The sequence below is a fragment of the Tenrec ecaudatus genome, chromosome 12 (genome assembly GCF_050624435.1).
Source record: "Tenrec ecaudatus isolate mTenEca1 chromosome 12, mTenEca1.hap1, whole genome shotgun sequence".
NCBI classification, from domain to species: Eukaryota; Metazoa; Chordata; class Mammalia; order Afrosoricida; family Tenrecidae; genus Tenrec; species Tenrec ecaudatus.
In genome coordinates this window covers 101,253,439-101,276,394 of record NC_134541.1, presented here as the reverse complement: position 1 = coordinate 101,276,394, position 22,956 = coordinate 101,253,439, and the positions used below count along the sequence as shown (strand labels likewise).

The window sequence follows — 22,956 nt, the reverse complement described above, 5'->3', positions numbered from 1 at the left end:
GGAATGCTGGGTGAGCCATAGGAGGCCTTTGGAAAAGTGTCCCTCCTTTTGAGTCCCACCTCCTGCCTCTACTCCCCTCCCTGTTAAGCCACAGTGAGGCCTCACCCTGGCTATTAGCTGAGGCCATGCCCAATGGGACAGATTGCTGCCCGGTCCTTCACCACACTGCCCAGTACTGCTGACTCCTGCTCAGGCTCTAGCACTTCAGGACGAAGGCTCAAGCACTGACTGACTGCCCACTGGACCTTGTGTGATCGATCGCCTTCTCCCTGGCTTTGCCTCAAGTCTCTTTCCCTGTCCACATTTAGGCCAATGCCTTGGGCTCAGGGTGGTCCTATGGGCCTGCACTTCCGAAGGCTTCCTCCCAGACTCTTATCTCTCCTCCTCCAGCAGGCCCCGGTCCAGTTCACAGTACTTGTGTGCAGCTAAGGCTATTAATAACCCTGTCCAGTAGAACACGCAGTAAGGACGCCCATGGGGCCTGGGAACCGGGCCCCACTCTTTACAGGTGTCATAGCCCTTGAACTTCACAATGAAGGTTTTGAATGGTGGCCCTTCAAGTATGTCCCTGACCTGCCCCCTGGAACCCGTGAAGACCAGCTTATGTGGGAAAGGGCGATCTATACAGGTCGTAGCGGTGAGAGTCAAAAGAGAAGGCATGTAGGGGTGGGAGGGAGGACCCTGAAGGCCGGGATGATGCCTTCCCAGCTAAGGAGCGCCTGGAGCCCCCAGGAGCCATTTTCTCCAGCCAGAGGGTTTCTGTGGTGGTTTTCTCTTGAGCTTCTGGGCCCAGAATGATGAGGAAATAAATAAACGCCTGTCATTTTTAGTCCTCCCCGATTGTGGTGTTTTGAGCCTTCCCTGTGTTGTGCTTTAGAGCCAGGGGGAGGGCGTGGGTTTGGGGGCATGGGCAAGCCACCAGTCCATGAGTCTCAGCTAGTTGCACAGAGCTGGGGTACACACTGAGGCCTGGCCGGTTCATTCTAGCAGTGGGGCCTCAGGGCGGGACTGGGTGGGACAGATTGTAGAGGCATGGGACACCCATGAAGACCTTCTGAATCTGACCCCTCTCCCCACCCTGCCCGTGCTGTTGTCTCCCCTGACCCCACACTTGATGGGGTAGTGTGGAGATGGGGCCCCTTGACTAGGGCCAGCCTTCATCTGCACAACCCACCCCACCCCCTGGGCAGTCCTCCCTGGGGGACCAGCCTGGCTGACCCCGCAGGGACTGTCTCTACCCACTCCTCTGACCTCTGCAGGCACTGACTCGGCCTCACCTTTGGGTTTCAGACCTGAAACGCTTGTGAGGAGCCCAGATGGATGCTTGGGGACTGCTGAGGGACAGAGCAGGGCAGAGGACACATGTGTCCTTTTTGTTGAGGCTCAGGGTGCAGGGCAAGAACGGGGTGGGGTGGGGGGCAGGCATGTTGGAGCTTGTCGCAGGTGAGCGCTGAGCTGGTCATCGGAGACATCTCCCTGCAGCTGTCTCTCGGCTCGGTTGCTCGCTCTCTCAGTGCACAGCTACTGTGGGATACAGCGCCATCTGGAACTGGACCTCCCACAAAGGCCCAGTGGGCCTCCTGGACGGAGACCTGACATGTGGGGCGGGTATCCTGTCTGAGGGCAGCAGGGAAGAATCAGACACATTCCCCCAAAGTCCCATGACCCTAGTAACTAAAACCACCCAAAAAGCTCCTCAAACTCACTGCCATAGAGTCACTTCTGATTCAAGGTGACCCCATAGGATAGAGTAGAGCTGCCCCTGGGGGTTTCTATAAAGCCTCGTCTTCTTCCAGTGGAGTGGCTGGTAGTTTCGAACTGCTGACCTCGGGGTTGGCAGCCTAATGTGTAACCCCACTGTGGCACCAGGGCTCCTGACCCCAGTAATGATACCAGTTAATTGTGGTCCCTCCAAACCTCCTGTTCTCTGGTGGCTTGTGGGGCAGGGTCAGAGACACACAACTCACACAGATGGAGGAGAGATTTGAAGCCAGGCTTGCTGAGGCACTCCCACAACCGCACTGTGAGAAGAGGCTGCCCACGGTGTGAAGAGCATGGAGGCAGGCACTGGCTGAGAGGCCCGCCCAACCCTGCTGCTCAGATGCTCAGGGCCCCTGCCTGCCAGTCCCAACCCTGGTGAGTGGCCTTGGTGAAAGCCTCAGGCTGATTGAGCAGCAGTCCCACTGACACCTGCCCTTCAACCCTCTACTGCTGGCAGGTCTCAGGGCCTGACCCCTCCACACGCACACGCACACGCACACGCACACTCATATCCATGCACTGGCACTGGACCAAGAGGCGGGTGGGGACCACAGAGGAAGCCAATTCCTTGGAGACTCTTTATTGATTCTTCTCTGAACATGCTTGGTGCAGGAGCAGCAATGGGCTCCCCTTCCTGGGTGGACTTGTGGGTCAGGAGCAGCGGGCACCCCATCCTGACAGCTCAGGATCAGCTCTGGGTCAGGAGCATGCCAGCTTGGGCTCAGGGTTCCCAGGAATCACAGGCGCTTCCTGGGCATCCTCCTGCCGGTCAGCCTCCATTAGCAGCAGCTTGCCCTGCACTGGAATCGCTGCCTCCTCCTCCTCCACCTCTTCTTCCTCATCCTCCTCCTCCTCCTCCTCCTCCTCTTCCTCCTCCTCTTCTTCCTCCTCCTCACCCTCTGATGACAGAGAGAAGTTGTCCTGACTCACACAGGCCACGAGCTTCTTCATGGAAGATTCGTGGCCCCGGCTATGGCCCGTGCTGAGCTTGGTGCAACGTGAACCCATTGCTAGCGCTGACTGCCTCTGTAGTGGGATAGGGTGTGGGGCCCCCAGGATGGCAAGCAGGGCAATGACATCACAAAGGGGCTCCTGGAGGATAGGGTAGGGTAGGGTAGGGAGGTTGGAGAGCCCCAGCTTTGTGACAGTGGCATGGCATTGTGCTCAGGCACCACAGAATTGATAGGTTAAAATGTCTCAGTATATGTCGCAGAAATTCCAAGAAAAACACAAAGCCCTCTTTTTAGCTAGGATGAGAGTTGGGGATGGGATTCCTGGGAGGTGGGGTCCTGGAAGGGAGGAGGAGCTATTGAGAGCCTGTGACAGATGGGGCCAGTGGGGAGTCACAATAACTACCTTTAGGAGGAGTGCAAGGGGGCTGCTGGGGCCTTGGAAGACCTGGTTGCTCCATCCGAGTATTGCCAGGGAATGCATCCCCCAAGACTTGTGGTGCAGAACCTCCAACCCCCTGCTCATGCAGGGGCTGGCAACTAGGGGCCTCTCCAGCCAGCTGTTGGGATGCAGCAGTACCTAAGCTATTGGGGGTGGGGGGAGGAAGCACAAGTCCCCTTAAATCTATGCAAGCTGCCTGTGGGATATTCCCCTGGGGGTGGAATGAGTATCTGGGGGGAGGAACACAACTTTAAAGGGGATTTGGCCATTTATGAGTACTAGGGACCCATTTTCTGTCATGTAAGCTGGGCCGCTGTGGATTGGAACAGGCAATGAATGTGATTTTGGGGTCAGCTCTTGCCAGTTTTCTCCCAGGGCACCAGTGGCATTTGTGAAGGCTCCTCGAAGCCCCAGTTACAAAGGCTTCTGACACTTTGTAGAGGGGTTTTTTGGTGGAAATGGGTAAGCCAGAGGGCCTGCCGTTCACACTAGAGTGAGGGAGAAGCAGGGGCAGGGATGGGGTTGGGGTGGGGGGTGATGCAGTCTCACGCCCAGGAATGCCAGCTGCCACCAGAAATGGGCTTCACCCCTGCTGTTTATTTTAATTATCTGAGTGATCTGACGGATATGTGACACAAGTAAAATAGACATCCAACTATTAGAAAGTAGACATCCAATAAACAACTTGACTTCAGACACCCAACTATTAGAAAGTAGACATCCAATAAACTTCTTGACTTCTTAATAAATCCTTATTCATCAGAATTACAGATTAATTATAAACCAGGACACTTGTTAGCAGACCTGAAACTTTGTAACATGTCCTCATTAACAAGTTTCAGGTCTGCTAATAAATGCCCCAAGGGGCATTGCCACTCCACTGTCGGCCTCAAACCTGAAGGCATTCGGTTCCACTTCCAGAGTCAAGCCCAACTTCCCCAATTAAGTCCCTCACTGTGCTATGCTCTGGCTCCTGGTTCTGCTGTTGCTGCTGGTGGTACAGCTGCTGTCATCTGGAGCCAGGAGGTTCGCTGTGCAGGGATCGCAGGTCCAGAGGGCTCTTGCTGGTAATGAGACCCCGCCTCCTGCTTCTCAGGGCTCAGTCCCTTTCCCCACCTTACCAGCTTGGGGAGAGCAGTTAAGAGACAGTTCCCAGCCTCTGCAACCCACAGCTCCCTTGCTTTCAACCACGCTCTTGATCTCTGGAGATGGGGATGAAGGCCAGCTTGGCAGGGAGCTGGCCTTGCTGCCTGCCATGAGTCTGCTGCGGCTCACACCGTGATGCCCCACATAGCAACATCCCCCAATGTTTAACACTACTGTGCATACAGGGTCTTTGGAGGACACCTGCTCCCAGAAATGAGGTGAGCGTTCAAGGTTCTGCAGGTTTAAACCTGGCTCTGACTGAAGATCCTTAGGGGGTGGAGTGGGGTCACCCAGGGGGGCAGCACATCCCTCAGCTCTGAAGCTGTGCCCTGATACCCCCACCACCACCCTCCATCTCTCCAGCCCAGGCCATGCCTTGAACTTCCCCCAAGCCACCCAATGAGCAAGCGAGCACCAAGTAGAGCCTAGAAGCATAGTTCCTTGTCAAGCTTTATTTGGCAGGTGACTTGTGCGCATTCTGCTCAGATCTTGTGAGCTCCTTGGCGACTCAGGGCTTCAGCGTCCGGTGGGGGGGTGGGGGTGGTTACGGCTGCGTGTGGTGTTCTTTCACAGGTGTCGTGGCGTTAACTCCTAGCCAGGGGTGATGGGCCCAGGAAGGTCTAGTACCTTCTGTACCTTCTGCATCTCCTCCTCATCCTTCTGCAGCCTGTGGGCAGAGGGGGTCTGGGTGAAGGAACCCATGGGCCAGCAGGGAAGCCCAGGAGGGGTGGAACCTGGGGGCCTTTCCCTCCCAGGAAGGCCTGTGGGGAGAGGGGCCCAGTAGGGCAGCGGGGACATCCCACCTCTACGATGCCTGCGTCGCCGGCAGCAGCGTCTGCGGCGCCGACGACAGGAGCGTCCCCTTCGCCTGTGGATTCGGTACAGCCGGCGCCTGGAGCAGCGTCTACGGCGCCGCCGGCAGCAGCGACCCCGGTGAGTCCGGCCATAGTCCTGGACACGCTCGGGGCTCAGCCTCTGCTCCTGCTCACTGTCCTCATGTCCTTGCTGCCCGTAGCCCTGCTGCCTGCAGCCCTCCTGCGGATGCTCGCTGGGGCTCCTCACGCGGTATCGGACCATCTTGGGCGGCAATCAGGCCACTCAGTGGTGGAGGCTGCAGCTGGCCCTGGAGGAAGACGGGGGCTGAGGCCTGCCCACCTGCTCTTGGTGTTAATGTTGGTCTGGTTTGCAGAGCTCCCCGCTGGCTTCTATATAAAGGGGTTCCCCACTGTGACCCGGGAGCCCCATCACTGTCCCCGCCCTACCCAGCCCCTTTGTGATGGCACAGGGGGCATGACAGGGAGGGAACAGGGCCAGCCCGGGGCCCACTGGCCTTGTCCATAAAGCCTGTTTCCAGCCCCTTCTGGCAGGTGGGGATCTCAGCCCTTGAGAAAGGGCCCCAGTTTTGCTTCCTCCCCTCAAGCCCCCATCCTGCCCGCAGGGCTGCTGGAAGCCCACCAGCTCATTGCTGCAGCATCCCTGCTTCCGTCCTAACCCCCAACTGTGCACTGTGGGGCTGGGTACTGTGGCTGTGTCTCTTACTAGGAGTCTGTCCATACGTTGACTGCTGAGAACAGTAGTAGCGGTGACAGACAGATGGCCGGTGGTTATCATGGCCACCAGGAATTAACAGGCCCAGCAGAGGGTGCGAGTCTGGCTCAGGACAACCCTGCTTCGGGTGGGCAGAGCTGGGATTGAGACCAGATCCTGTGCTTTCAGACACCATGTCCTGAACTGTCCCTTCTCAGTCCCAGGCACGACCCACATGGCATCTTCTTCCCTCTAAACCTACCTACCCTTCTAGGGGGCCACTCGTCATTCTTTGATGAGCCCATTCAATCCCGAACCAATCATAAAACCACACCATATTCACTGCCTTTGAGTCAATCCTGACTTATTGTGACCTGATCAATATAGGCTTTCTGAGACTAAACTTTTATGGTAGCAGACAATCCTCAGAGCAGCTGGTGGGTTTGTACCACCGACCTCGTGGTTATAACACAGCCCAACACTTAGCCCACACCACCAGCAGGATCTTTAGTATCTTTCATCACACCTGAGAAAAACGATGTCTCTCTTGTGCAGGGCAAGGAGGCTGGGCCGCCAGGACAGTGCCCTTCTGAAATACGCGTCCTTGTCCCAGAACCTATGAGTCCGCCACCTGACACGGAGACAGACTTTGCAGCTGTCATCCCATTCAAGCTGAGGGTTCTGTGACAGGAGGGCATCCGAGTTCTCCAGGTGGCCTCTGTGTCACCACCGGCGTCCTCATGAGTTAAAGAGGGAGGGATTGGAAGGTGCTCTGCTGCTGGCATTGAAGATGGAGGCGGTGCCACGAGCCAAGGAATTTGGCTGGCTTCCAGAAGCCAGAAAGGCCAGGCACTAGAGTCCTCCCTGGGACTTCAGAAGGAAGGCAGCCCTGACAACACCTTGGTTTGGGCCTTGAACTGTAAGATGTAAATGTGTGTTGTGCTCACGAGTCAACCCGGACAAACAGCAGCCCTTCAGGACAGGAGAGGACTGTCCATGGGAGTTCCTTGGCTCCCTTCAACTTGACAGGAATAGGTCAAGAGGTCTTTTCTCCTGGGGAGCCAGTGGGGAGTTCCAGCCTCCCACCAGTGTGGGCATTTGTCACTGCCGCGCCTGGGCTCCTTAAGGGCCTGACGAACCCAACCCCCACGCCTGGTGCTGTCATTCACATCAGTTCCTGCTCAGGGCAGGTCCACCTGTCCACATTGTTAATGTTTGGTGCCACTGAGTCAGTTCCGATGCATAGCGACCACATGCCCAACAGAAGGAGACACCGCCCGGTCCTGCACTGTCCTCACCGTGGTCCTCCTGTCTGAGCCTATGGTGGCATCCATGTGTCAGTCCATCTTATCAAGGACCTTCTCTCTTTTACTGCCCCTTCCACTTGACCACACGCGATGTCCTTCCCTAAGGACTGGTCTCCTGACAACACGTCAAAGTATGTGAGACGAAGTCTCGCCCTCCTGGTCTCTGAGGAGCACTCTGCCTGTACTTCTAAAACAAATCTGTGTGTTCTGGGTTTTCCAAACTTGTCCTTGCAGATGTAGACCCCACCGACCTTTCAGGGAGCCGCTGAGCCTTTGACCACTGTAACCAGGGCCCCTTCTCTAAAGCCACACCCCACTGCCGCGGAGTCTGTTCCAACTCAGAGTGACCCGCGATGGAGTTTCTGAGACTGGTACTCTACAGGAGCTGGACAGCTCCATCTTTCTCTCAGCGAGACTGGGGTTTGAACTGCACCCTGCCTAATGCACAGTGCCACTAGGGTTCCTTGAGCACCTTGTACAGGGGGCACAATCTTCAGGGTGGTCTCCTGATTCCCCTGCTGGTGGCCTACTGCCTTCCATGGGGGTAAAGGTAGATAAAGGGGATGGATGGACTCTGCTCAGGGTGACCTCGTGGACAACAGAGCAAACGCTCGCCATCCTCCCAACAGTCAGTGACGTGTGCAAGCCATCATTGTGGTTACAGTGTCCGCCTGTCTCCCTTGCCCTCACTGGTGAGCGTGACGCCACCTCTAGTGAGCCACCCCACCCTGTGTGTGTGGCCAAGTAAGGAAACAGATCACACCTCCTGCCGGCATCTCAAAAGCATCATTTTATCACTTTTTGGGCAAATAACACACACATATAGCAACAGCTCACTTATGAAAATATCAAGAGTGGGCGTGGGGTGGTGCAGTCGGGGAACAAATCCCAGGTGCTACCGGTATGGTGTGTTATAGATTTTTCTGGCCAGTCTGACTCAAACTGGAAGCTCTGCTGAAGTCTGCCCACCGTGGGTGACCCTGCTGGTCTTTCCGCATGGGTGGCAGAGTCTGTAGCCAGCACACTACACAGACTGACAGTGGTGGCCTGCCAGCTAAGAAGGGGCTTTGTTGACTGCCCGGGCCTTGTGCCAGGCCATGCTGACTCCAAGCCTCTATGGCCGGGGCTTGAGGGTGTCTTTCAAAGCTGGGCTCCCCAGCCTCCTGGGTGTGGAGACCACTGTTCTCCCTCTGGGAGCCTTACTATTCTCACCTGAACAAAATGGGGGAGGGGCAGTTTTGATACCCTCTTCCTAGGTTGTGTGAGGACTAGAGCTGATGTTGGCAGAATACATAGCACCAGTGGGTGCTCATTAAGTGCAAGTGTGGCCTTGGCATTTGTTGACATTCATCTTTGGGCGGGGCGGGGGGTGGGATAGGGTGGCGCGCAGGCATCTTAGTCCTCTACTGCTGCTGGAATAGAAGCAGTGTATGGTTTACCAAACAAACGGATTCTCTTGCAGTTCAAAATCAGGCTTCCAGTTCTCAGGGAAGGTGTTTTCTCACTGTCGGCTCTGGGGCAGGTCCTTGTCTTCTTTCGACATCTGTGGCCTGGTGATCCTTAAAGCTCTACCTGTGTATTGCCATCAGTCTTTGCCTGGGTATAGAGCGTTCTTAGCACTGGGACCCTGGGGCCAGCAGACATGCTTCATGCCCAGTTCTTCTTTCTCAGTGAGACTGGGGTCCCCTTAAGTGCTGCTTGCCTGTTTAATTTCGTTTATCTCAAAAGAAATGCCCTCAACACGCAACCTGATCCTGTAGATTGTAGCCTGGAAAAGCTACCAACCCTGTTTCATTAACATTCCAATTAAGAGAACCAAATTCACTGCCATTGAGTCAGTTCTCACTGTGGCAACCCTATGGGACAGGGTGAAATGGCCACTGTGGGTTTTTAAAGGAGCAGAAAGCCTCATCTTTCTCCGTCAAAGTGGTGGCTTAGAACTGCTGACCTAGTAGTCAGCAGCCCAGTGGATAACCACTCTCGCACCAAGGCTCCTTTGTTAACATTAGAAACCCCCTAAAATCCAGATCCAGTGCCATCAAATAGATTGAGTCATAGTAGCTCTGTCTAGGATTTCTAAGATTGTAAATCTTTCCATCAGCAGACCACCTTATTTTTCTCCCCTGGAGCAGCTGATGGATTTGAACTGCCAACCTTGTGTTAGTCTGGGTTGACTAGAGAAACAAATCCAGTCACACTCGTGTAAGAAAGAGCTTTATACAAGAGAGCAATTGTCTTTTGAGAAGACATCCTAGCCCAGCCCAGATCTAGTCCATAAGTCTGAAATTAGCCCTTATATCCGATACTAGTCCATAAATTCTCTTTAGACTCACACAGCACATGTAATGGTGCCTTTCACAAACCAGTGGGTAGAAGATCCCGTGGCAGTGGAAGCATCTCAACATGGTGGGGTCTCCATGTGTCTCCTCCAGCTCTGTGTCTCTCAACAGGAGATAAATAGCTCCCTGGAGGCCAGAACCCTTATCTCCTGAGTGCCTCCAAATGAGGTCATTAGACTGTGACCTGATTGACAGGCTAGACTCCACCTGTGTTCAAGTTGACATCCATGCATCCTGGGTGGAGTGTGGTCTAGAGCCAGGCCAGATGGGACCTTAGCCCCTCGTTCAGAGCTAAGGCACTCTAGTGGCAACTCACACCTACTGTAAAGATTTCCATCAAGTAAACCAAAGGGGGCAGTATTACTGTGCTCTAGTGTTAAAAGTGGGGATCGAGTGTGATTTGGTTTGGGGGTCCCAGAGCTCGAGGTTCAGACTCACGGCTCAAGCTTGCCAGATGGTGCAGGAGCAGGCAGCACTTGGCTCGGTTGTACACAGGGTCGCTAGGACAAGTTGAAACAGACTTGGTGGCAGCGGGTTGGGTTTGGCTTCCTCAGAAATGGCAAAACCTAGCTAAGCTGCTTCCTGGACAAGTGAACATCTGAACCCAACAGAAACTTCAAGATTGACAGTGTTTTTCTGATGGTGACTTGATTTAGAACAGGCAACTTTGGGGAGTGGGTTTCCATCTAACTTCAGGATAGGTGGCCCACTGGAATCACAGGGTGAAGTTGGGGGCTGGAGATGGTGTAAGGTGGGCGGACTCCCTCCACCATGTGTGGAGTTTGTTGGATTCAGGTAACCACCATCCAGGGGCCCCGGGTACCTCCCACTCCCACAGCACAGACGCAGGCAGGCAGTGGGTATCGTTTTCAACATTTATTGACAGGTGGCATTGTTCGGTAGCAGGCTCCTGTTTTAACTCAGTGGGATGCTGGCACGTTCCAGATGCGGCAAGAGGGTCTTGGCAGTTTGGGAGAACTCTCCGGCAGATGTCTCGGTGGACTCAGCTACTTTCTGCATCTAGTATCTTCTACGCCTCAGACAGTATCTGCGGCGGCGGCGGCATCCTGGGGGCAGGAGGAGGTGAGCAGCTGGCTCAGCATCCCCCCCTCACCCTCCCCCCTGCCCCCCAGGAGCACCACAGCCCTCACCTCTCCTCCTCCGCCTACAGCGTCGCCTCCGGCGGCACCTGCGTCGTCTCCGGCGGCAGCAGCGGCTGCGGCTGCGGCTGCGGCAGCATCTGTACCTGGCCATGGTGCTCGGTGGACGTGGCCTGGATGCTCAGAGCAGCAGGCACCACGTTGGTTGAGCCAGCCAACCTGTGAGCAGGTGGAATCTTGTGGGCTGTGATTGGGGGGCTGGCTGCCAGCCTCTTATAGAAACTGGAGGTGACTCTGGGCATTGTGAGGTGGCATGGGGCCTGACCTCACAGACCCTGCCAGTGCTGCCCAGGATCCTGTCCTTATATGGGCATGTAGGGGGCACCCCAGGTTGGGCCACGCATCACGGGGGCAAACGTGTCACCAGCCAAGGTCAGACTGTGGGGGTCCATGCTTCTGTCCCAGACCTTGCACTCCACCCCCACCTGCCCCCCAGCCTTGCCTTCACTCTCACCATCAGAAAGGCCACCTCAGGCTGCCGGATTGGTGCTGGTCTTCTACCAGCCTCCTGCCCCACCCTGCGCTGAGAAAACCCCAGATGTCCCCAGAGTCACACTCCCTTCCACAGTGCCCCACAGCTCAGCCAGGAACCTAACTTCCCAGAATCTTGGGGGCGTAGGGTAGGGTGGTCATGTAATTAGCTCACCAGTGAGGTGCTGGATGCATGGAATGGGTCACTTCCCAGTCAAGGCAGTTAGGAAGTTGGGGAGCCTGCACTTTCTCTCTCTCCCCCTCTCTGGGTCCAAGGTGGCAGAGGTGTGATTGGCCTGGGTCCCTGAGTGGCTGCGTGGAGCAGCACCACTGCTTCCTCTCCACTGGAACCCCCACACTGGACCCATCTGGGCATACAATCAAAGACGGGGTAGTTGCAGGTGATTCACGTGTGCTCCACTAGCCCCCTCTCTGTCTGTCCCTCCCCCTTGCTGCTCAGATGCTGGGTCCCCCAGCATCGATCCCAATAGAACTATGCCCCTTAGTGATTTCAGTGACTGCTCCTGCAGATGGTGATGCCCAGGGCTTCCTCCGGAGACATTCTACCCGGCCTCCAACCTTCCAGTTAGCAGCCAAGCACACCGTGGCTGTACCATGCAGGGCCTCCTCTCGGATGTCCTGGCCGCGTGCCACGCCATTGGTGCTATCTGACAGAGGAGCCCTGCCCCTTAGGTTTCCATGGACACCATCTTCATGGGAGTGCATCTCCAGGTCTTTTCTCCCATGGAGCTGTGGGTGGGTTCATACCCGGACCTTTTCGTTAGCAAAGCCACTGCCATCAAGGCAGTTGGACTCACATGGACCTGACCTGGGCTTTCTGAGACTGAATTTTTACAGGAGCAGCCTCATCGTTTTCCCGGCAGGTAGGTTTGAATCTCCAACCTGATGCCTAACTCACAGCGCCACTAGGACGTCTTTCTTTATAGGTATGTGCTTATTATTACTGTGCTTTCTGGAAAGTCTTTGAGAGCGGTTGGCAAACATAGAGCTGCAAGCACCCCTAAACTCTCGGAGTGGACAGACTCAGAGCAAGGGTCCTCTTGTCGCCAACCGCCTTCACCACACACCTAAACTATCTGCCATCCAGCCCACGCCAGCTCCTAGTCCCCTATAGGGCAGAGTAGAACTGCCCCTGTGGGTTTCTGCGGCTGTACATCTTATTGGGAGCAGAAAGCTCACCGTTTGACCAGAATAGCTGTGGGTTTGAATTGCTGGTCTTGTGGTTAGCAGCCAAGCACTTAACCCACTGCACTACCAGGGCTTCTCCCTATCCTGTTCCACTCATCCCAAGTCTCCTTCTGACTTTTTCATTGGCACTTAACTGCTGTGGCCATTGGTTTGGATTTTCTGTGAGAGGCACAGGGGGTGTTGGCAAGCCCGATGGGGTCTCCCCAGCACATTGCTCCCACACCTGGGCCGCCTTTCCAGCCCAGAGCTTGCTTTACACCGAGGGGAAATTCTCTGCCTTCTAACTGAGCACCTGCCCTTGGCATACCTGTCATCATCATACAGGGGAGTCTGGTTGTCACCCCTCTTTTCTCTCTTCCAAATACCACCATCCAAATTAGGACCCAAGCCCATTCCCTGTCACTCCCATTCCCCTTCTCCCTAGCTCCCCCCACCCCCAGTCCGCTTCCTGTGTCTCAACTCTGGACAACACCTGCCTGCTGCCTCAGAGCTTCTGTAACGGGCTGTCCCTGCGGTCCAGATGCTTGTCCCTCTGCGGTGCTGCCCCGGGGCATTCTAAGCACCATCACTCCCCTGGGCTCAGTCTGCTCCACAAACACCCGACAAGGCTGAGGCTTTCCATTGCAGTCTGGGAAACCCACAGGGGCAGTTCGGCTGTCCTACAGGGTGGCCAGGAGTCCGCGTCAGAGAGTTTGGGTTTTTGTTTGGGGAGTTCAGTAACCGTCTGGGATGTAAGGGTGCGCCACTCGAGCGTCCTTTACCTACACAGTCCAGCCCTCCACACATCCTCCTATGTATTGTTTATTACTCGTCTCAAGTGGAATGTAAGTTTCGTGATCAGAAACTTTATTAAGGTGTCAAAATAACTGATACAGGAAATAAGTTATAGAAGAGGAGTCTGAATATCGGCTATTGGTTGAATGAATGAATGAATGAATGAGTGTTTTGCATAAGGCAGTTTTACTGCTATTTTCAAGTAGACAATCATCGCATTTGATGATGACCACAGCCCTAATTCTAAGGGGTATGGCCTCAGATTGAGAAATCGCCCTTCTTAAGGATGTCCAGGTCTACCCCCTGAGGTGCTGATGAGCCAGTCACAATTTCGGCCCCCGCCTCCATCTCTGTGATGTCACAGTGGCCGCCCACAGCAGCCTTGGTCAAGGAGAGGTGAAGGCATGCAGCTCATTTTCAGAATAAGGCTCCCAGTGTGCCAGTGTCCCCGCAGCTCTCGCGAGGGCTCTGTCCCGAGGGAGGAAATTCTCCAACAAGGGTGAACGAGGAGGTTTGTGGTGGGAGGAAACGGAAAATCACTCCATTCTTGTTTTAGGGACGTGGCAGGCCATTCACTGCACCCACGTGCAGAATAACTCGCGAAACAACACGAATCCCATAGCCTTTAAAGTATGCTTAGCCCTTTGAATTATTTAATATGTGAATTTCATGTCAATAAATGTGTTACAATTAAAAACAAAACAAACCCTAACCACTAAGCTGGTGAATCCTGATGTGGAAGGAAATGCACACCCTCTTGTAATAAGCACATGACTACAATGTGGCATGCCCTCCATCCCTCCTTCAGTTGGTGTGGTACCCTTTGAAGAAGTACCTACGGCACCCTGGTGGCATTGTGGGCTAGGTGCTGGGCTGCTAACCACAAGGTCGGCAGTTCAGACCCACCAGCCACTTGGAGGTGGATGAAGCTGTCTGCTCCCGTGAAGATTTACAGTACAGGGTCGCTTAAGGAGTACACACCCACTTTGCTTTGTGGGCTTTTTAATTTAGAAGGTTTTTAAAAATTGTGATTTAGAGAAAAGTTTACAGAACAAATTGGCTTTCCAATCAACAATTTGTGCATATTTGGATTCATGACCGAAGATAGTCCCTGCACGTAGCTGCCCTCTTCCCATTTCGTACACGGGTTGCTGCCTCCCTTTGCCTTCCTTTCCCACCCCGCCTGCTGAGCAGTCTCCCGGGGCAGATAGCTGGCTGTTGTAAGGGGTGTGCCCTCCCTCATTGTTCACCTTGTCCGCCTGCCTGTCGGTTGGCTAACAGTGGAATTATGGGATGAATTCAGTTCCAGACTTGAAGGGTGTTTACGGGCCATAGGCTTGGGGGCTCCACCAGACTCTTACAAGGGCAGTAATCCTGGCTACTTTCATGCTTTTGTGTTTTGTTCTACATTTTTCTCCTCTCTCTAGGCCAGGGGTCCTCAAACTTTTTAAACAGGGGGACAGTTCACTGTCCCTCAGACCCATTGGAGAGCCAGACTATAGTTTAAAAAAAAAACTATGAATAAATTCCTATGCACACTGCACACATCTTATTTTGAAGTTTAAAAAAAACGGCAAAAATACCCAGCGGGCCGGATAAATGTCCTCGGCGGCCGGCATGTGGCCCGCGGGCCGTAGTTTGATGACGCCTGCTCTAGGCCCTTCTGTTAGGGCCCCTTTCGGAGCGACTAGTTGTGGTAGCTGGGCGCCATCTAGGTCCTCGTGGAGGCTGAAGGGTCACATGGCCCGTTAGTCCTGTGGACAACTCGTTCCCTGGAGCCTTTGACTCCTTCACTCTTGCGCGGGAGGCACCTGAGATGGCTGCTCCCAAGCTTGTAGACCCGTCCCTGCTCAGCAGACAGGGCATGGAGCCTTGCCTCTGGGGACTGTGTGGCTGGGCCGCTCGGCCTTGGTGTCCCCCGAGCCACCTCATTCCCTCAGAGCCATCCCAGGCTCAACAAGAAGCCCAAACGTCTCTGTGTAGACACCGTGTTAGGGAAACGCCCGGAATAGAGCACATTGCCTTCCCAGGGGAGACTGGCCTCACGACAGGCTTTACTTCCCATTGTGCTGTTTTCGTATTGCATGAGGGTAAGGGTGGGCTGCTGAATGCCGCACGCTGAGGCTTCTGGACTAGAAACAACAGTGGGAGATCACAAAAGCCACCGCCAAGTGCGTGTTGTCCGCTGTGATCTTGTGTGTGCCCTCGGCACTTTCCTGTTGGCTGTGAGATCTTCACTGTGACCCCCCCCCCCCCCCGGCCAGGGTTCTGCCATCCTTATACCACATTACAACTCAGAAACCCACGATGGGCACTGGTGCTCCCCACACTGCAGGCTCCGTTTGGATGCCACCAAGTGGTCCTTTGCTGATCCACGACCCTGGTCTAGACAGCCACTGAGTACCCATGTCACACAGGCGGGCAGGACATTTGCCAAAAGCAAAGAGCCAGTCTCAGCGCATTGTCATTGACGGAAGTCTATACTTAAGTCAGATGGCTTTTGTCTGCCCTGATGTCCTTTAGGACAATGGGTCCTCACACCTCCCGAGGTGCCTCCTGGTTGGGCAGTTTCTCATCCTTTCTTGGTGGCCTGCACAATGCTGACAGACCAGGCGTCTCGTGGCACACTCCTCCCTGGGGGTCTGTCAGGCATTTTTCTCATGATGGGGGTGGGAGGTTTGGGGGAGGGAAACCACAGGGTCAGGGTGCCACTGTCATCACTGGACATCAAGGATGCCTGCTCTCAAGGCAGCTGCCCACTGTGGACGTGGACCTTGATCTCCTGGCAGTGGTAGGGTTAGTTCCATTTCTCAGCTACCGGTCGTCACGCCACCCTTTCTGAGATGTCGTCTTTGGAAGGAAGTGACCGCGTGCCACTCGCACACAAGTGGGAGCTGAGCTCCGATTCCTTCAGGGCAGTGGAGACCTTAGTTCATTGGCGTCTTCTGCATGGGAAGGGCATCTCTTCTGCGGATCCATCCACTTATTGTCATTGTAGACTCATGGATAGCTCTCTTATACCATGGCTTACAATTCAACATGACTGGGTCTATTTGCTTGCTCAAAATGCCCCAGCTTTGGCCCTTGGGAGCTTCTGCATTTGGCTCCCGTGACCCTTCATTGTGGGTTTTGCTTTCTTGTTCCACAAATGCCCAGATGCATTTGAGTATTTCATCTCCCCACCATGCCTCCATTGTTCAGAGAGAGAGATTACAAAGCCTGCTCTGGCCGCTGGTGAGCCCCTTTCTCTAGCCCGGAAGCCTCCGTTAGATACAGGGTTGCTATAAGTTGGAATGGACTCAGCAGTACTGCCTACAACATAGAAGTAGCTGTCATTCTCTGTATGAAGCTAAACATGGGTTACTTGTATGTCCCGCTCCAAACCCATGGCTACATGGGTCCTTGTAGCTGCCTTTTTCACCTCCCACCCAACAGGGAGAAACCCAGTTCCCACCACCCATTTACTGTTCGGTGCTAGTAGCTGTGTGGAGTGGTTTCAGAATTGTGAACCCCTAACTCTGGTGCTTTGCATTCGTTCAGTTACTCAGTCATCTGTGCACTGTGCTAAGTGCAGTTCCACAGACAGCACCCTGCCCTCAGAGCATACAGCCTAATTCTGAAGACAAAGCAGTACGCATGATCAGTAAGCAGGCAGTCGGTGGAAGGGAACAGAGAACAGAGACGGACGGGTGAGGGCTGTAGCAGTGCAGAGTGGTCAGGGCAGCTGTGCTGAGACGGCCCCTTTGAGCCGAGGCCTGAGGGCGGTGAAGGAACTAGTCATAGGGATGTAGCAGGGGCCAAGGTAGTGACCAGTGAGTGCCACGGGCCGGAGGTGGGGACCTATTTCCAGTGTATGTTGGTAGGAGATGTGGTCATAGAGTTGGGAGGGGCTTTGTTGACACCTCTGAGGGCAGATGAAGGCTGGGGTGGCCCCCCTGTGAGCTGGCACTGCCATCCTGGGCAAGGGCACCTGATACACAAAGGCGTTGTGGACACGCGGTATGGTCCACGTGCAGGAGGGAGGGCCAGCTCTCCCCCTCCCTCAGCCCTCTACTAGCATCTCTCTCCTTCAGGAGTCACTCTAGCGAGAGTTTGCAGTGATCCCAGGGGTGCCCCAGAGCTCAGCCTCAGGCTGGGGTAAAAGTGGAGGAGGTTAGAGGTCAGAAGTACTGAAGCCAAAGAGTCCAGTTTCCTGGTAGCTGCAGTGACAAGGGAACTGTGACCAATCCTGCCTTGTCTCCTCTGTCCCTGCTGCCGCTGGGACCCAACTGCCCCATTTATGGGATGGAGAGAACTGAGCGATGTGTCAGAGGGAGCATCGGTGAGCTCCCAGCCCAGCTCCAGTTTACTGACTCCATGCCCAGTGCTCTCATGGGGGCTGGGAGTGACCTCGGGGTCACGTTTTAGGTTGTGAACATGGGTGGTGAGGAGAGCTGGGACTAGAAGCATTTTATGGAGGTGTGGGTTTTATACATGAGGTCTTGAGTGCTGGGTAGGAGTTCATGGGGCCAGTGAGGTACGGTAGGAAATTCACTAGGTGAATATACTGTTCATAAATTGCTAACTGCAAATTAAAAAAATTGTGGGTAATACCCAATTCCCATTCCTGAACATTTTGATCCATCGGAGAATCCTGATGAAAAGGAGGAATATATAGAACAGAATCCAAATTCTTGTAGAGTCTAGCTTTCTGGAGCCTTGGAGGCTGGATGAACCCCTGAAATGATTGCCCTGAGCTCATCTTTAAGCCTTAAACCAAAAATATCCCCTGAAAGTCTTCTTACAACCAAATGATAGTTTAACTTGGTTTTTAAGAAAAATCTCTTCCTAAAAAAATCTCTTTGAAGAATTATCTACATTGGCAATGTAGACAGGAACTCTAGGGGGTAGGGGTGGGGGTGGGGTGCTGCAAGTGCGTGTCCCTGAGGGAGAACCTCTGGAAAGGGGGCGGGGATGGTGCACCGGGAAGAACTGCACACGCAGAGACTGCTGCATTGCTCCCTGCGTTCTCAGCCACAGAGTAGCGGACATTTCAGGGATGAAAAATCAGTTACGAATTAGCCTGTCTTTCTCTGCCCAAACATGATTTCTGAGAAACCCATTCCTAGCCACAAGGCCAATGAGTTACTCATAGTCAAATCAGCCCAAAAAGTAAAACTCGCTAAAGCATCTCTCCAAATAATGCCTTTCACAGCAGCCCAGGGTGTGTGTGATGTGGCAGGCCCATTATGATGTGGAGGGGCCTCCCCACGCGGGCCTGCTGGGCCTCCTCTCACCTCAGAACATCTCTGGGGAGCCGGGGGCAGAACCAGGAGCTGCTGCTTTTGAACAGACACCTGCCCCAGAGCCCCACTGCCTCACTCCTAAGCGGTGACCCCGGGGGAACAAAGGCACACGTCCAACACACAGACTTGTCCGTGTAGGGTTATCATAGCTTTGCCCCCGGAATCCCTTAATTGGCAACCTCCCATGTGCCCGCCAGCACATGAAGGCTGAGCCGGGCAAAGGAGCCAGCTGCTGCGCTGTGGGCAGCAGAAGCCCGAGGAGAAAGACCCAGTGCGTGGCCATCCGTCATATTGACCGGACCTTTGAGAACAGGCAAACTGCTGGACCCAGTGATAAGAACGGAAGGCACAGCAAGGGTTCCCTAGGGTGGGGAGGGGGAGGAGAAGAGAGGAATTGTGGACTGGGAAGAGGCACAGGAGTGAACCTTCTGGACGGTTGAGGCTCATTCTGTGTGGGGTTACATCTGTAAGAGGGTCATCAAGGTGGGTACTTGAGGTGAGCCAGGGTCACACTACTGCACTGGGTAAACACTGGGTCAGGGTCAAATAAAGCAGCCGGGTCCTGTCCCGCCCCTCCCCCATGCTATAAGGCACTCTCCTGCCAGGAAAGAGAAACTTCATCTGGGTTCATTTTCACTTTTTCCGCCCCACCCAGTCTGCGGTCTGAGTATGCACTTGGCCACATGATGAGGGGACCTGCAGTGACAGCTGCAAGGCAGGGATGCCAGGCAGAGGAGGCTGGTCACACATGCTCAGCCAGCAGCTCGCTTGGGTCCTCCCTGTGACCAGAGCCTCAGGGCGAGCACAGCCCGCAGCCATCACCTCTGACCTCCGCCCAGCTCTCCCCTCAGCTGTAGCCCCACCAGCCAGGCTCATACCATTCAGACCTCAGTTTCCCTCAAAGCCCCAACTGCCAGTGTAGGGATGGAAGTGTAGATAGCACATGTTTGTGCTCAGGGAGGGGGCTGGTATGGGGAGGGAGGTTTTTAAAAAAAAACAAACAGTGGGAACCCCTAATTTTGCAATTAGAATGAAAACTACAAATAGATGAGCTACTGCCATGATGGGTCCCTTCAGACTCAGCCGCCATGTGCAGGGTTTCTGAGGCGGCAGGAGTAGGCAGCCTCGACTTGCTCCCACAGAGCTGCTGGTGGCTTTGAACCAGCAACCTTGAGGTTAGCAGCCCAACGCTTACCTGACAGCACCATAGGGGCTTTTTAAAACTAGAAGGAAACCCAAATGTGCTCAAATATGTGTCTCTGAAAATGAAGGAAAGTGTAAAGCAATGGTTTTCCTTGGGAGGTCAGATTTCGGGACCTGGCGGGGGCTGAGGGGGCGGGCAGAATGAGCACGTGCCCTGCCTGCCTTTGTTCCAGGTGACACCTTTCAACACAGAACAGTTGCTTTGCGATTTAAAAACCCAAGCCACTGGAATGAAATGAGAGGCAAAGGAAGTTGGGATCTGTTTATGGTTGTCCCATCCTTCTACCCTGGAGACCCAAATGGTTGATGGTCAGAGTCACTAGGCACTCCTGTTGAAGTGCAGGCTCCCGGGCTGGGACCCTGGTGTTTGACAAGGTGTGGGACCAGAAGGAGGATGCGCTGGTACTGCCTGCAGAGCGGCTCTGCACATCCCACAGACACCCCCTGATCCAGAGGAAGAGGGGTGGAGCTGCCCAGGGAGAGGGCCAACTGGGATGAGAGGTTCTTTGGGCTGCTAACCACATGGTCAGCAGTTCGAAACCATCAGCTGCTCCATGGGAGAAGAATAAGGCTTTCTACTCCCATAGAGAGTGACAAACTCAGAAAGTCACAGGGGAAGCTCTACCATGTCCAATAGGGTCTCTGTGAGTCAGCATTGAATTGATGGCAGTGTTTGTTTGCTCTACCCACATAAGGTGACATCGGGATGTAGAGTTGGGGTTACCTGGTTCAAGCAGGGCTTCACCTCCCTCTTTCCTCTCAAAACAAAACACAACCTCACTGCTGTTGACTTGGTGCTGACTCATAGTGACCCCGTGGGACAGGGTAGAACTGCCCCTGTGGGTTTCTGAGACCGTGACTCTTTATGGGAGTAGAAAGTCCCATCTTTCTCCTGCGGAGTGGTTTGTGGTTTTGAACTGCGGACCTTGCAGCCACCAGCCTAACATGTAACCACTATGCCGCAGAGCACCTGGCTGTCTGTGGGCAGCAGGTGTTTATTGAGCATTATGGAGTGGATGAGACACCGAGCCAGGGCCCTCTCCCTCTCATAGTCCTCACCCATCAAATAGTAGCTCCTGCCCCGTAGGGTAATCGGAAGAACTGGGCACTAGTTCACCCAGGGTAGCATAAACATAAAGGGCACTCACCCTTGCTGCCCAGAGAACCATGGCCCTTGCTGAAAGGTGACTTGGTGACACGTCAGGAAGGGAGCATGGCTGGCCAGCTTTCCCAGTCTGGCAGCTGACCCTGGTTGGCCTGGATTTTGAAACTGCCGTGTTAAATTACTGACCTGCAGAACACTTTAATTGGAATTGCCATCTTTTCTTTGCCATCACCTGCAATCAGATCTTCTTAGAAGCTCTGTGAAATGTAAAAAATATTGATCCCATAAGCCACAATAACAGGTATTTTAGGGATAAAAAGAAAGAATGCTTCCTTCACAGAGTCCATTTGAAAAAAATTAAAAGTTTTATACAAAAAAAAAGAAACTGCCTCCTGCCTCGGGCGGGCTGGCCCTGCCAGTCCTCCGCACCTGTCCCTTTCATGGTGGTTTGTCCTGAGTCACGTGCATGGCTCTCCTGGGTACCTTCCTCCAGAGACACGGAAACAGAAGTTTGACTCTGACTATGTTGGCGTAGAGATTAGTTTGTTAGCATATAATCATGATGACCATGTGCGTCCCCCCCCCCCCCACGCCACCCCTGGTAGGAAATCGAAACTAAAAGTATTTTCCTTAAAATGTCATGTGTTCGGGCACTTGTGCCTGCCTGGCCTCATGCAGCAGTTGGCCTCGATCTGGCTGTGTCAGCCAGAACTCAACACCCCCCCCCCAGGAAGCCCTCAGTGCTGGACTAGAAGCCCGGCTCAGAAGTGTCCAGAATGCCACCGGCCCTCTCTGAAGCCTACTGAAGCCTTTGTACTAAGCACAGGCCCAGCCCTCACAGTCGGAATTGCTGCCACCGCCGCTGGCCTGTGGAGGAGGGGAGGCAAGAAAGGACTGGGGGTGGTGGGGGTGGTGAGAAACAGTGGGTGCCCTCAGAGCTGTATTCTTTGTTCATTTTACACCCCTTACTGGACAGATGAGGACGCGCGCCCAGAAAAGATTCCATGTTGTTGCCATCAGTGCCTGCCGACAGAACCTGTGTGCCATAGACCGAGTCGCCTCGGAGCTGCACCAGCCTACGCTCCAGCCCATTGTGTCAGCCACTGGGTTAGTCCCTCTCCTGGAGGGATACCTCTGCCTTGCCAATGGAGCTCTGGTTGAATCATGGGCTATGTGTTGGGCTGCTGACCACAAGATCAGCAGTTCAAACCCACCCGCTGCTCCGCCTGAAGCTTTCTGCCCCTGTAAAAAATGTACAGTCTTGAAAACCCACAGGAGCAGGGGGTTGCGCAATAATTCAGCCTGTCTTGAACAATAGTGCTTGATTGAAAACCTCTAGAACTGGTGAAGAAACAGAGGTGTAGGGTTTTGCCAACAGGTGCCATGGCCTCGGTATGACGGGTCTTAAGAGTTTCCTGATACCATGTTTGAGGCACAGGGTCTGGGATATTCTGCTGAGTTCTTTCAGGTCCTGATTTCAATTTTGCAAGGCACATATCAGTGTCTCCATATTGGGATGTGGGAATTAGGGCTGGAGTAACAAAATCACTAACCAGCATTACTTGGATGTGTCTGAGCCAAGAGTCACTTCCAGGCCTTGGTCCCCCTCTTCCTCACTCCGGTTACCCCAGGGCTGCTCTGCCATGTCCCTGCTGAAAGGTGCAGTGCCTTGAGCCTGGGGGGTGGGGGTAGGCCAGGGTGAGTGTAAACACCTGTTGTGATGGGTCATTTAAAACCTTGAGCCACCCACAGTTCCAAGTCACTCTCTTGTGTCTTAGCTCGTTCTTCCTCCTAGCCTTGAAGTGCATTGGATGGAATTCGAACATCTTTATCCTTAAGTGGTCTCCAAGAGTCATGTCTGTGAGCTCCGGGTTTACCATTCAGTGTTCCTGGGCCATGCTGACTTCGCATTCAGTTCTTCCCCACAGGAGAAAGAAGAGGCTATCCGCTTCCATGGAGACTTACACCTGTGAAACCCCTGTGTTTACTCTGAGTCGGAACTAACTTGACTACAGTGGTTTGGTGTGGTTTCATGTGCACAAAAATACACAAATACAAGGGGGCTTCAAAACTCCTATTACTTTTCCATTTCCCCCACACTTTTAAAAGCCCCCTCGCCTATATACTTCTAGTAAAGCCAGCCCAAGACATTTGGCAAGAGTGGTTCTAGAGCAGTAGTTCTCCACCTCCTCATGCCGAGACCCTTGAATACAGTTCCTCATGTGGTGGTGACCCCCAAACAAAATTATTTTCGTTGCTACTTCATAACTAATTTTG

The 22,956-nt window shown here is 54.0% G+C and overlaps 2 protein-coding genes across 2 annotated transcripts; both read right to left on the bottom strand.

The window, feature by feature from the left end:
* Window positions 1-2,460: 2,460 nt before the first annotated feature.
* PRM3 (protamine 3) lies at window positions 2,461-2,769 on the bottom strand. The gene has a single exon (XM_075564128.1). The coding sequence runs from the start codon at window positions 2,767-2,769 to the stop codon at window positions 2,461-2,463; it is 309 nt and encodes a 102-aa protein (XP_075420243.1).
* Window positions 2,770-4,919: 2,150 nt separating this feature from the next.
* On the bottom strand, window positions 4,920-5,376 carry PRM2 (protamine 2). Its single transcript, XM_075528021.1, has 2 exons — window positions 5,103-5,376; window positions 4,920-4,966 (listed from the first exon to the last, which is right to left on the bottom strand). Exons 1-2 carry the CDS (start codon window positions 5,374-5,376, stop codon window positions 4,920-4,922), a joined length of 321 nt encoding a protein of 106 aa, XP_075384136.1.
* Between the last annotated feature and the right edge of the window lie 17,580 nt (window positions 5,377-22,956).

Coding starts and splice junctions, on each gene's coding strand:
- PRM3 (XM_075564128.1), bottom strand. CDS start 2,769: ATGGGTTCACGTTGCACCAAGCTCAGCACGGGCCATAGCCGGGGCCAC.
- PRM2 (XM_075528021.1), bottom strand. CDS start 5,376: ATGGTCCGATACCGCGTGAGGAGCCCCAGCGAGCATCCGCAGGAGGGC. Junction 4,967..5,102: donor GCGACGCAGGCATCGTAGAG/GTGGGATGTCCC, acceptor CTCTGCCCACAG/GCTGCAGAAGGATGAGGAGG.